The sequence below is a fragment of the Amphiura filiformis genome, unplaced genomic scaffold (genome assembly GCF_039555335.1).
Source record: "Amphiura filiformis unplaced genomic scaffold, Afil_fr2py scaffold_173, whole genome shotgun sequence".
Taxonomy (NCBI): domain Eukaryota; kingdom Metazoa; phylum Echinodermata; class Ophiuroidea; order Amphilepidida; family Amphiuridae; genus Amphiura; species Amphiura filiformis.
In genome coordinates this window covers 1-12,773 of record NW_027305637.1, presented here as the reverse complement: position 1 = coordinate 12,773, position 12,773 = coordinate 1, and the positions used below count along the sequence as shown (strand labels likewise).

The window sequence follows — 12,773 nt, the reverse complement described above, 5'->3', positions numbered from 1 at the left end:
GTATTGACAGGGCCCATCAGTTGAAGCTCAATAAGTATGCGCCTCTTATTTCTGATATTCAGGAAAATGATTTTGATGTTACTTACATTCCTGTTGAAGTTGGCTCGAGAGGTTTCATTTCGCAAGATAATGCTGACAGGCTCAAATCATTCACTTCTTTAGTTCACTCCCGATTTGTTTCAAGGAATTCCGCGACAAGGTTTCCAAATTGTCCATCATTGCCTCTTTTGTCATTTACCATGCCAAAGACGAAAGGTCTTGGGACCAGTGCAATTTGCTCAGTACATAATGTGATAAATAATGAAATCTTATATCTTTTTATGTCTTTTAATATTGCTATTTCTAGTGCTTATATGTTGTTATACTGTATTTGTCCGCCCTGCTTGATCTTTTATACGATCTGTCCTGGGCTTATTGTATTCCTTTATTGTTCAATGGTTTTATATGTATTTTGATAATAAAGTGATTTGATCTCTTGAACTAGATAATGAAAATCGATTTTTAGGTTGCTTCGACCAACAATACCTCGTCTACCCTTAAGCACTTCCCAGCAAGTCTTGCGGTTAGCACAGCTGTGTGAGTGAACATGACACCACTGCCCGCCCACTGCATACACACGTGCATGGTTAAATTTGAATTTGGACAGATATATTTACAATAAAAACACCTTCAAAAAGTTGGTCGATTTCACATTTTATGTTATCTACAGAAGCTGTGAATTATCCTTCATGCATACATCACTTTAAATCTGAAATCGACCAAGTAATAATGACACACGGGCAATTCTAAAACAATATCTTTTGCACAGAGTTCAATGGGATTTGAAAAGTAAAGTGGCAGTTGAAACTCTGGTGATAACACTTTTACAGTGCATGATGGGGCTTCCTTAAATCATCCTCTGATAAGAAGTGGTAGCCCAGCAAAAGCATGAAAACACAAAGGCAACTGTTGGGTCCCCCTGCCATGGGTGGGCAGAATCTTTGTATTGTATAATATGGACAAACAAATTATGTTGGTTACAAATACATCAATAAACTATACCAGGGATTTTCTACACAAAACAAAAATCCCACCCAAACACCCCCTCAACAGTCAACACACACACCCACCCATCCCCCAAACACACCTACATCAGGCATGAGACTGCACTTTCCTAAAAAAACCTGAAAAAACTGAAAATGTGTGTGAAATTGGGCAAAAAGTACCAAAAACAGGCTGAAATTAAATAAAGTTGCGGAAATTTTGACTATAAAAAAAACTGAATTCAGTTTTTAAACTGAAAATTCTCATGCCTGCTACATGTAGGACAAGTGACAAAACAAAACACAGATAACTTTCCCATATCACAGTGCAAATAAAAAGACCTTTGTCCTCAGTATATGACCTTGAACACCACAAATAGCTGAGGGTTCCCATAGTGCAGCTACAACCCATAGTGTGGTTACATTAGGATTTAAATTGTTCATATGAGACCAAATTTTAACAAGTCTTAATGGTAATTTACCACTTGACCTCAAGTGACCTTTGACCTCAGTATATGACCTTGAACACCACCAATAGATGAGAGTTCCCACTTCCCATAGAGCAGCTATGAACCAGGTTTGGTTGCAATAGGATATGAACTGTTCATAAACAAATTGACAAGTTGAGCTCAAATGACCTTTGACCTCTGTATATGACCTTGAACACCACCTAAAAAGTATCCAGAGTTTCTGACCATGACCCACCTATCCTGAATATCTGAAGTCAGTCAGCCTATCCATTCCCGAGATACAGCATCCGGAGGTCATACAGAAGCACTGACAGTGCAAAAATAGTATGCCTCGAATTGAAGGTTTAACAAAAGGACTAGCTGTTTCTTTGCCCTTGTATTGATACAGGCAATGATGATTAGTAAATTTAACATTATATCCGGTGCCATTGTATCCTGGCTAGAAAACTGGCTAGAAAACTGCTCCATAAACTAAGGCCCCAAATAGAGTAGGAATGGAAAGATTAATAACACATAATTATTTGAAGCATATTTCAATTGATCAGATGTTACCTTTTTGATCGAATACTTGGATAAGACGTGCATGTTGTCCATTGGCACAGTTTTTGTGGTCTGATCTTATTAGGTACACTCCTCTGTTAGCAACAACATATCTGTTTTCTGAAGCCTAAAATTAAAGAGAGAAAAATAGGGAAAAGAAATTAAAAAAACACAATTGTACAAGTATCATATATCGGGTAGTAAACATGCTATTTATTAATTTTTATAATTTCCTTTGAAAACCTTGGATTTATTTATTTCTTTTGGTTTATTGCAAAATTCTTAAATACATCTATCCAAGCAAGAAAATATATTGTTCATATACCAAAATTGTTAGCATTTGTGTGATGAGAATATTTCAACTATCAACTTACAAAGGTTTGCTAACAGGCATGAAGAGGAGATAAGGGGTGCCCTTAATGCAGCTGTGTATTCTAGGTGTTATTTCTTTCACCAAAAATTTGAGCTTTTTGATATATATCATATGTATGTTTTTTTATAGAAGGAAAGAAAATCAAGATTTGTAAACCCCAACTACACTATTTTATGGATTTTATTTAATTATTTCACTCAATTTCACAATGTAAAAGGAAAGAAAATCTTTGTTGCACCAGCCAGGTACAAGCGTGCAACAACACATCACATTGCATCTAATTTGTTAATGCAGAGATGCACAACGCATAAGCAATGCTTATCTACATGTGCGGTGCAACAAAGTTTTGCCTTTAAAAATGTATATTTTTGTATGGCTTGCGTGAATAATTAACAAGTTGTGTCACTTTTACTGCATGTTTGAGAGTACACACAGCTGCCTTAACGGGGCTTTGCATGACTAGGAGCACCATTCAGGGATAAAATGTTTGTTGGCGACTAAATATTTTTACGGAAGGCTTTATTTCTGCCAAAATCCTTTTTCAAGAGATTATTTTCTGTAACTTGATGCCATTTGGTAAACAGGCAAAGCTTCTGACAAATTTATTTCTACCATACCAACAAAGTAGATGATTATCCAGTTTATATATTCCTTGGAACAACATTCAGGAAGTTAAGATTTTGCTGCATGATAAACATTTAAGGATACCATCCACTTGTTTCACTTTCTATTAAAACCAGATTCCTTTGTGCTCAAATTTAATTTTCTTATTTCCAAAGAGGTTATTTGAAAAGCTTAGCTATTTCAATTATACTGGTACTTTATTAACAAATTATGCAAACAAGTTGAGGTAAAACTTAAAAATGATCCTAGTGTAAGCGGTCCAGTTAACTGCCTTTGAGGCTTTCTTCAGATAGCTGTTGGTTGCCAAATGAACGAATAGCGTACCTAAATTCTATTTGAATAATATAGCATCACAAACATACGTACACTCCATGTATCAAGCTTATGAAACGGGAACAATCCTTCTTTGTGTACTTCAGCGACACACTCATCCGAACAAAAATATGCATGCGTCGCACAGTCAATGCATCTCATATGTTCAGATGACAAGTTAACTGCACTCTTGCATGCCATACATGTCTCATTCTCCCTGGGTAAACAACCGTCAAAGTATGCCTGTAACAGCTGCTCCCTTGCATTTTTCCAAGCTGATGTCTCTACACGTATTCTATCTGCATATGATGCTGCTGATGCTGAAGTTTGTATTTCTTCTGGTAGTGGCGGTGGAGGTGGAGGTGGCGGCAATGTTCTTTCTTCTGGCCTTTTAAATCTGTCCTTATATAGTTCAATGTTTGTCCGTTCTACTTGTTGACCAGGGTTAACAATTAAACAGCTTAGCTTCGGCCTCTTCGGCTTAAATGAGCTGGTCATTGTTTTCACCTAATGTGTGTGTGAAAGAAAGAGAGAGAGAGAGAGAGAAAATATTTACTTTTCAGTGGAATTTGTGTTACCGGTATATCAAGTGTCGACACACACTGTATGGACATGAGGGTAAAATAAGTTTTTAACATGCTACCATGTATGATGCTTACCACATACTGTACCTGTATACTGTTTTAATTTTAATCATCTCCATTTATAAAAAGGGAAATTTTGTAAGGCCATAAAAAACACTGTGCTGGTTTTTTTAAAAGAGGTGGACGAGGGTCAATTTATCTTTTTCTAAAAGAAAAAGGAGAAAAAGGGAACCCATATCCGTGTACAGCAAGGCCTGAATAGGATGCGGCTTTAACAATAGCCTGACCCTGTATTACTGACTGAACCTTCCTAATTAAGGAGCATCTTATGAATAGGAAGGCTATAAAAAGCATCTCTTTGACTACGACATCAGTGAATAAAAAAGTTAATTACAATTAGAAAAAAAAATGTGGGGGTGACAATCTACTAATACATGTATAAGTCAACATATTTACATTCACCTTTTTACATTGCATAACCTACCAGACTCCATGGTTTACATTACACACAACAGCGACTCAACAATTCATTGATTGCATAAAAAGACATCTACCTGTATATGCGGAGTGGGCCAAAAGAGTACCCTTGAGCATTTTTATAGAGAAAAGCATCAAGTGATGTGCCTTCATAATAATGTAACAGGCTGGCTATTTGCACATGGCATAATTGAAGGCCTGTTAAAAGTAGTGATTTAATCATGTTTTCATCATTGAATTATATTTTCTTGGACCAGTATTGCAGCTTAAGGGGGTACTACACCCCTGGTCACTTTTGTGCCTATTTTTGCATTTTTCTCAAAACTTATAGCGCATTGGTGACAAGTAAGTTATGAATATTATAGGGGCAATGACTACAACTCGGCCCTGATTTGGTAAAATGATCTAACTTGAAATTAAAATCGCTCTTTCGAGAAAAAGAGCTTTAAAGTTTGAACACTTGACGTTTTTCTTTTTGAATAAAATAAATTATTAAACAGATCTAATGTCTTAAAAAATATAAAAATCTCATTATTTGGTGGCATGGTGGTGATTTTAGGATGTCACAAATGGAAAAAGCGCCCTCACATTACCCATGATATGGATTTATCTCAAAATGTCCCAATTTCAAGTTAGATCGTTTTACCAAATCAGGGCCGATTACTACTGTACTAGAAATTCAGCACCTCAAGGGAAATAGTTATTGATTTATTGATCAAATATTGGTTTTCCCTCATTTTTGACTGTAACTCCATAACTGTAGTCTGTGCTGAAATAAAATATCCAGTGCAGTAGTTGTAGTCTTTGCCCCTATAATATACTATATACATATCTTACTTGTCACCAATGCACTGTAATTTTTGAGAAAAAATGCAAAACTAGGCACAAAATTGGCAGGGGTGTTGTACCACCTTAAAGCAATATTAGCAAAATCAGTTTTAGTGGACATTCCATTTTTTTTTTGCATGTGTGACACCACTATTAAGTGATAAACTTTTCAGGTGCATAAAAATTAGCTTGGGATCTCTTGATCTTTAATTTTTTATGATTGTTTGAAAATTGACTTAGCCTCATTGTGGAGGTTACTTTGACTACTTTTCTCCTCGAACAATGACGTGCAGCACAATGGGGGCTTTTCACTGCATCACAAAATAATGCACCAACTTTCGTTTCATCACTTATTGACAGTAGCCTACTAACCTCATCCTGATTTGGTAATAGCATCTAACTTGAATTACATCGCTACTTTCCATGTATCAGAGCTTATAAGTTTGAACAATCCTTCTTTGACGTACTTCTGGCAAATATCCAGATCTAATGTCTATTATAGCGTTAATGGCCATGCGTTTTAAGTTGCCCATTTCGTGTGACACACTTTAAGTTTGCGCAAATCGCGTGTATTTTCGTTTCAATGGCTATAACTTTTTCAAACTATGCATTAAGGGGTACTACACCCTGTGGTAAATTATGACTATTTTTTTTTTTCTCAAAAATAATAACACACTGGTAACGAAAGTTATGTAGTCCTATATTGTTGGGGCAAGGAATCCAATTACTACACTGAAATTTCAGTGACTGAAGACAAGCGGTTCAGTATATATGATAGGAAACGAGGTATATCCTAGCAGTACCTTATTTCTTATCATAAATAACAAACCACTTGTCTTTGGTCACTGAAATTCCAGTATAGTAATTGGATTCCTTGCCCCTATAATATACATAACTTTTGTTTCCAGTGTGTTGTGTTATTAGCTTTCGAGAAAAATGCAAAAATATACACAAATTTATCGAGGGGTGAAGTACCCCCTTACCCTTAACCCCACAAAAGCATACATTTTCTGGAAGCAAATTGCCTGAGGAGTTCAAAAATGCACTTAGAATGAACATAGGATGTACCCCTAAAAGGTTATGAATTTGAGAACCTCCAAAATTCATGAAAAAAATTCTTTTTTTTTTTGGAAAATTTTTTGGAAGAAATGCTGCATACCCTACAAGATTACTGTCGGTTCAGTTAGCTTAGATTCTTGTATTTTTAAGATATTTGAAAAAATAAAAAATTGTAAAAAGTCATCAAAGAAAAGTGTCAGCACTGCCTTAGACCCAACATGATTTATACTTTTCAAATTCCAAAGTTCAATTTGAAACCCCATTTCTTTTCAATTTTGGCCTTTTCCCGCGATATTTTTATAAAAAGCCGAATAACGTCGGGTACCATAAACTTTTTTGAATCAATCCATTTAGTGAAATGGGGACGATTGTCAGAATAATTAGATGCGCTGAGATAGTATTTATTCGATCATCCGCATCACAAAGTATTGTCCAGAAAATTATCTATGCCAGTCATACGTGTTAATTGAAACATTACCTTATTATAAAAATGTGAAGATGAAGGTTTTCAGAATAGACCCAGCTTTTATAAATACATTTCTTGCGTATTTGTTTATTCATTCATTTATTTATTTATTTATTTGTTTATTTATTACTTTATTTATTTCTATATTTTGTGGATGTGTCTGAGAAGGTGTGGGCCTAGGCCTACACATTTATTTTCAATTTGTTATTTTGTTTTGTTTGTTGAATACAAACTATGAGAAGGACATTTGGAAACAAAAGAACTTTTGTACAAGAAAAACAATGACTTAGGTTACAGAAAACAATTCTTGTAAAGTCACTGCATCTGAAAATATCAAGCGAATGCTGATATTCTTGGGAAGGAATGATGGTATAAAATTCAATTTACATTGTATCAATAAAACCAGTTGAAATCGCGCGTACCTCACGGACCTTCACCTAATTTCGTGCAACAAAAACCGGTGTAGGCCTACCATCATAACTTATACAATAAGCCATATAGGCCTATCCAATGACCGGAACGGTATAACAATTGAAAATGGCAGGACAGATTAGATTGGTGGATGGTGGACAGATTCGATAGGGTCTATGCCCTAAGTTGAGAATGGACCATCCCACTCGATTTGTGAAAAGGTCGCGAACCCTTTTGGTGGACCCAAGTAACTGCCTAAAATGAGGCAAAATTGAAAAATGGGGTTTTAAATTGAACTTTGGAATTTGAAAAGTATAAATCATGTTGGGTCTAAGGCTGTGCTAACACTTTTCTTTGATGACTTTGACCACAATTTTTAATTTTTTCAAATATCTTAAAAATACAAGAATCTAAGCTAATTGAACAGACAGTAATTATTGCAGATTTGAATTCCTCACAGTCAGAGCTTTTCCAAGCATATATAACTTTCTATACCTCGGCAATGTTTACCATATTTTGCGCCGGGCTAAAAAATGACCCAACATATTTCATTTTTTTAACAGAAAATTTTACCTTGCCATGTTCTTACTGTAACTCACCCTTGAGGACACCAGACATGTATTAAATGGTCTTATTCAATTTGATAAGGCATGCAGAAGCAGCAAACCTACTAAAATAGGTATTAATACCTTGTAATAAACTGTGTTATCTCGTTGTATACAAATGCGCCGACTTCAGTGAAAATTCTCAATTTTTTTGTAGAACTTTGCTAACAACTTTACAGAAGAGTTAAATACTAATACTAACTATACAAAACAATTCAAACCATTGCTAAAAACAAAATTTACATTTTTTGTACTGAAACAGAGGTTGTTAACAAGCAAGCAGTAATGATGGTCATGTTCATTGTCCAGATTTATAATGCACTTGTACACATAATGTCTTCATGGACCTCTTTTTTTTTCTCGGTCTGCTTTTTACTTTGTTGAAGACTGATACCACAATATTTTAAAACACACTTCTGAGGTACAATGGCCTCCTCTTTTCCCTAGCTAACCTACAACTTTGTATCTGAGTGCTATACATTAATTATGACCATAATCTGACTGTATTGTTTTCAAGAGGAACCACGCCATCTGATATGACATGAAGCAAGAAATAGGAATATAGCATCAGATGATGGTTGAATTGCAGTGACAGCTAGGTCCTTAACAATCATACCGGTATAACCTGTGTCACATTTGGATCTGTTTCTGTTTGATCTGCAGAGTCCTCTGACACCCCTTCATCCATATCCTCACTTGCATTTACTCCATCGCGACAAATAGGCCTAGTATCTCTTGTTTTTTTATTTGCTCAATTCATAACCAAGTTTGTCAGTAATATATGCAAATGCTTTTAATTGGCTTGATTAGGCTAGATATAGGCCTACATGTATGGTTCAGTTTCAGAATGAATCAATTTGAGGCCTTGACTGCAAAACTATGACCATCCTGGTCAAAGTACTTGACGTACGGTCATATTTCTACCAATGCAACGTAGCCTTACGTAGGCCTGTAATTTTAAAATAATTCTTTAATTAAGGTAATTAACACTCATTAACAAACATCCAAATGATCAAAATCTGATTAGTTTTAGTAATTAGCCACAGTTTACACTCAAATGCAATAAATCTTATATGAACACGATTTAACTTAGTTACGCCACAGCTGCCAAATTTGCTGCGTCAGATCACAGATATTGGTCAGATTCTCCTGCGCCAGATCCTCTTCCACCCTGGAGCTTCGATAATTAACAAGTAATTAACAGAACATAATAAAATTTTTACATGTGTTATCACTTCTATCCTCTTGCCCTGCATGAGTGCTTTAATTTAATACCAAATTTAGCTGTATATCTTGCATAATTATAGAGAAAATTAAATAGATGATGTCATTTATGCGGCGCAGATGTCACAACTCCACCTATATGAGCCCAGTTCAAAACGCATGGCCTAATACGCGGTCAGGTCAGTTACCGATTTAATGGCAGAAGCCCTTTGTCTTGAACAAAAGGTACCTCTCGATGAATAGCATTTTGGAAACTCAAATAGGCACAAAGGAACAATAGGCGTTGCGTAATCTATTTCCTCTCCTTTCTATATTAGCTCCACGGTATAATATAGCTATATGCCTTAAGCATCATATTTCGAGGAGCGGAAAGATACCAAATTGGTGTTTTATGACCTTTGACATTCTTTTGTTACGAGGGACATGGTCTTTCAATCAGGGCCGTAGCAAGGACATTTGGCAAGGTTGAAAAATGTGAGGCGGCCACCATAATTGTGGGGCGGCCAAATTACAAATATATGCCCAAAATGAAATAAAGCTATTATAAAGAAAAACATAACAAATTTCTCAAAAAGTGGGGCGGCCATGGCATCCCCGGCCACCCCGCTTGCTACGCTACGGCCCTGCTTTCAATTCACGCCGAGTGTCCTTGCTTGACACACAATGACAGGCATGAGTCAGTGGTCATGAAAGAATTCAAAAGATTGCCCCAATAATCCCGAGCTATTGTCTGAAACTGCTCCTCGGAAGATGTATCATAAGAACTCGGTCTTCAAATGATAGTCATATAATGTCCAAAAGATAAATTACTGACTATCATTGAAGACTATTAAAGTTCCGCAGTCTACTAGTACTACCAAGGATTCTCGAGTACGGTACTAATATACTATAGGATAAGCCACTCGTTTGCGCAAATGAAGTCAGTCATTCAGCCTATAATGCATGTGATGGCATAGTACCCCTGTATGTCATGTATTAGGAGTGTATTACCTGTGGAAGAGATGAATCAGATGATGCAATGTTTACGTCATCGTTTCCAAAAAAATTAAATGGCGAAAAACGGCGAACATTTGGTCGAATCTTTCTATTACTCGTGAAAAACCAAATAGCTGAGGAGTTAGCTCAATGGCATGCTAGGAAAATATTCTGTTCGATGACCCTATGACAAGACTGGCTAAATAAGCTGTATTTTTGCTGGAAAGGGTCCGAAAAATTGGCAGTCGATGGGCGCCGACTTGGATAAATTTGGTGTACTGAAAATGCCCAGCAACTGTCAATCAAATACGAACTTTTTACTTGAATATAGGATAAGTCTGTTCCACCATTGCCAGAAGTACGCACAACGTTATTGTGCGAATCGTGTGTAAATTTTAGGCTAAAGTGCCTGAGCGTTACCAGGACGTTACTAGGTGTACTGAAAAAGCCTAGCAACTGTCACTCAAACTGCCGATGTGTCAATTAAGTTGCCGTAAAGTGACTTCAATTTTTATACAGGGTTTGAATGTACAGCCCTGGTACTACTAAGCTTACCTATTATATGTACCGTACCTACTTGGTGTTTAGTTCTTCTTGGCCGGCGCGGAGATCAATTATTAAGCGGCACAATGACGATAATGAGCCGTGTTTTTTATATTGAAATGACGGAGATGTATCTTTATAATCATGTATTAAATGTTTAACTGCTGGCTGGCTGCTTTAAAATCAATTTATCGTAAAAAAACCCGCAGTATATGGATCACTTCCATCCTTTTATTCCATATCGCTGCAGTCGAGTTTACTCAGTCTTGGGCGATATCGATATCCACGTTATCCACGTTATGAGCTGGAGAAAAAGTGGCATGTCAATAAGGCCGTGTAAAATTAATATTTTGGTTCTCGTCCCTCCCTCCTCAATTTCTGGGATTTGTCAGATTTTTTTTTTTTTTATAGATTTTTCAATTTTTCTAGACTTTGGAATGATTTATGAAATCTTCATACATATAAATAAGTTTATTAGAGAACAAGCATCACTTCCAAGTCTTTTTGTGGTACTCTAGGGGTTTATCCTCAGAATCTCACATTTGAAAAAAAAAGGGCCTCATCGTTTCCTCGAGCACTGTTGGAGAAGACTGAAAACTACTGACAATGCTAATTTTACATTGAAAAAAAAAAAAAAAAAAAAACACCTCCTCCCTCCCTCATCAATTCATGAAAATCCTCTGGACGAGAACCAAAACATTAATTTTATACGGCCTAATGGACATCCATCCTCATCACTGAGGTCTGAGACAATTTTGTCACGGTAGGCCTAAAATAAATAAATTTCGGGGGGGGGGGGCAGGGGCGGCGCCACGAAATTTTTCTGGGGGGGGAGGGGGGGGCTGACTTTCAGGGGGAGGGCAAAATCAACAAATTTTGCGCAAAATTACCACAAAAAGTGGTAATTTAGTCGTATTTTTTGGTTTTTACTGGGGGGGCAACGGGGGGGGGATTTCCCCCATTCCCACCCCGTGGCGCCGCCACTGGGGGGGGGGCATGCCAATTAAAAACCTGGGCTAGACCCTTTCGGTTGCATGATCACATGATCAACGCCGGCAAAACTTTTCAATGGGCTTCCAACAGTTTCATCCCCCCAAACCGGCCCCGTCACCACCCCCGGCTCAAAGACCATAGGCATAGACACTGGAGCTGGTAGGCCTAGGCCTACTACCAGGGACGCCTGTGCGAAAAAAGTTCACCACCCGCCCGCCCGCATGCCACAAATTGCTTTCTCCCTCACGCTAGTGCCAGGGGGGGGGCGACAAAAAAGGAGTGCCCATCTGACAACTTATGAAAGAGAAACTTGTGTAAATACAAACTTTTTGCTCGCTACGCGCGCACTTGATCCCAATAAATGTAGGGATTACAGTTTCTCTAAAAGTATAATTATGTAAACCTTTATCACACCAATAATATTTGGTCAAAATAATGCAACCGGGAATTTTTCTTTGTCAGCACAAAAACTTGGCCCCCTTTTGGCTGTCATGCCCCTCCCAGGGACCCGCGCTCAATCTGCTGACGACCGTCCATATGAAAAGGGGGAGGTGAAAGTATACGGGAGCTTACGGGAATGTGCCACGCGGTTTGGGGGCCACTTACCCTTACAAACTTTTTTAAAAGACCACCTCGGGGTGGTCAATGAAACATATTCCCTTCTGAATACTAGTTGAGATTCGGAGATTTCTAGGTGTTTGGTTACATTCTAATAATAATAATAATAATAATAATAATAATAATAATAATAATAATAATAATAATAATAATAATAATAATAATAATAATAATAACACTAATAATAATAATAATAATAATAATAATAATAATAATAATAATAATAATAATACTAATACTACTACTACTACTAATAATAATAATAATAATAAATTAATAAATAATACAAAATAATCATCAACAACAAATAAACCATTATTTTGAAGAAAATTAGATCACCGGGCCCTGGCTATATTATAAAAATAATACTATTTTAACAATGACAATATGCTTACTGACTGTGTCGTTTATCTTCACTGAACATACTGAAGTGCAATTAGCATGTAGTCCTCTGTATAGAATATTAGGAGCAATACATATCAGGGAATTAATAGTCAATTGGATGGCAAAACAGTACCCAAAACTTACAGGTATTCTTACCACAGAGTGCTCCGTGCCTATACGTATGCTAGCATACAGCATACTCTTCCAAACACGTTGTTTACCGTGACAATACACTACGTATTGTCACAGTGTTTTCCTCGCGTGT

The 12,773-nt window shown here is 36.7% G+C and overlaps 1 protein-coding gene across 3 annotated transcripts in view; it reads right to left on the bottom strand.

The window, feature by feature from the left end:
* Positions 1 to 11,025, bottom strand: part of LOC140145210 (uncharacterized) — a 49,055-nt gene extending 38,030 nt beyond the window's left edge. The window contains exons 1-3 of one of the 3 annotated variants that reach the window (XM_072166980.1): positions 10,526 to 11,025; positions 3,396 to 3,848; positions 2,045 to 2,159 (exon numbers count right to left, since the gene is read on the bottom strand). In XM_072166980.1, the coding sequence (XP_072023081.1) occupies positions 2,045 to 2,159; positions 3,396 to 3,839 (559 nt within the window). In that variant the 5' untranslated portion in view covers positions 3,840 to 3,848; positions 10,526 to 11,025. The remainder of the gene's footprint in view (positions 1 to 2,044; positions 2,160 to 3,395; positions 3,849 to 10,525) is intronic. The other 2 variants (XM_072166981.1, XM_072166982.1) reach the window with 2 other exon arrangements.
* Between the last annotated feature and the right edge of the window lie 1,748 nt (positions 11,026 to 12,773).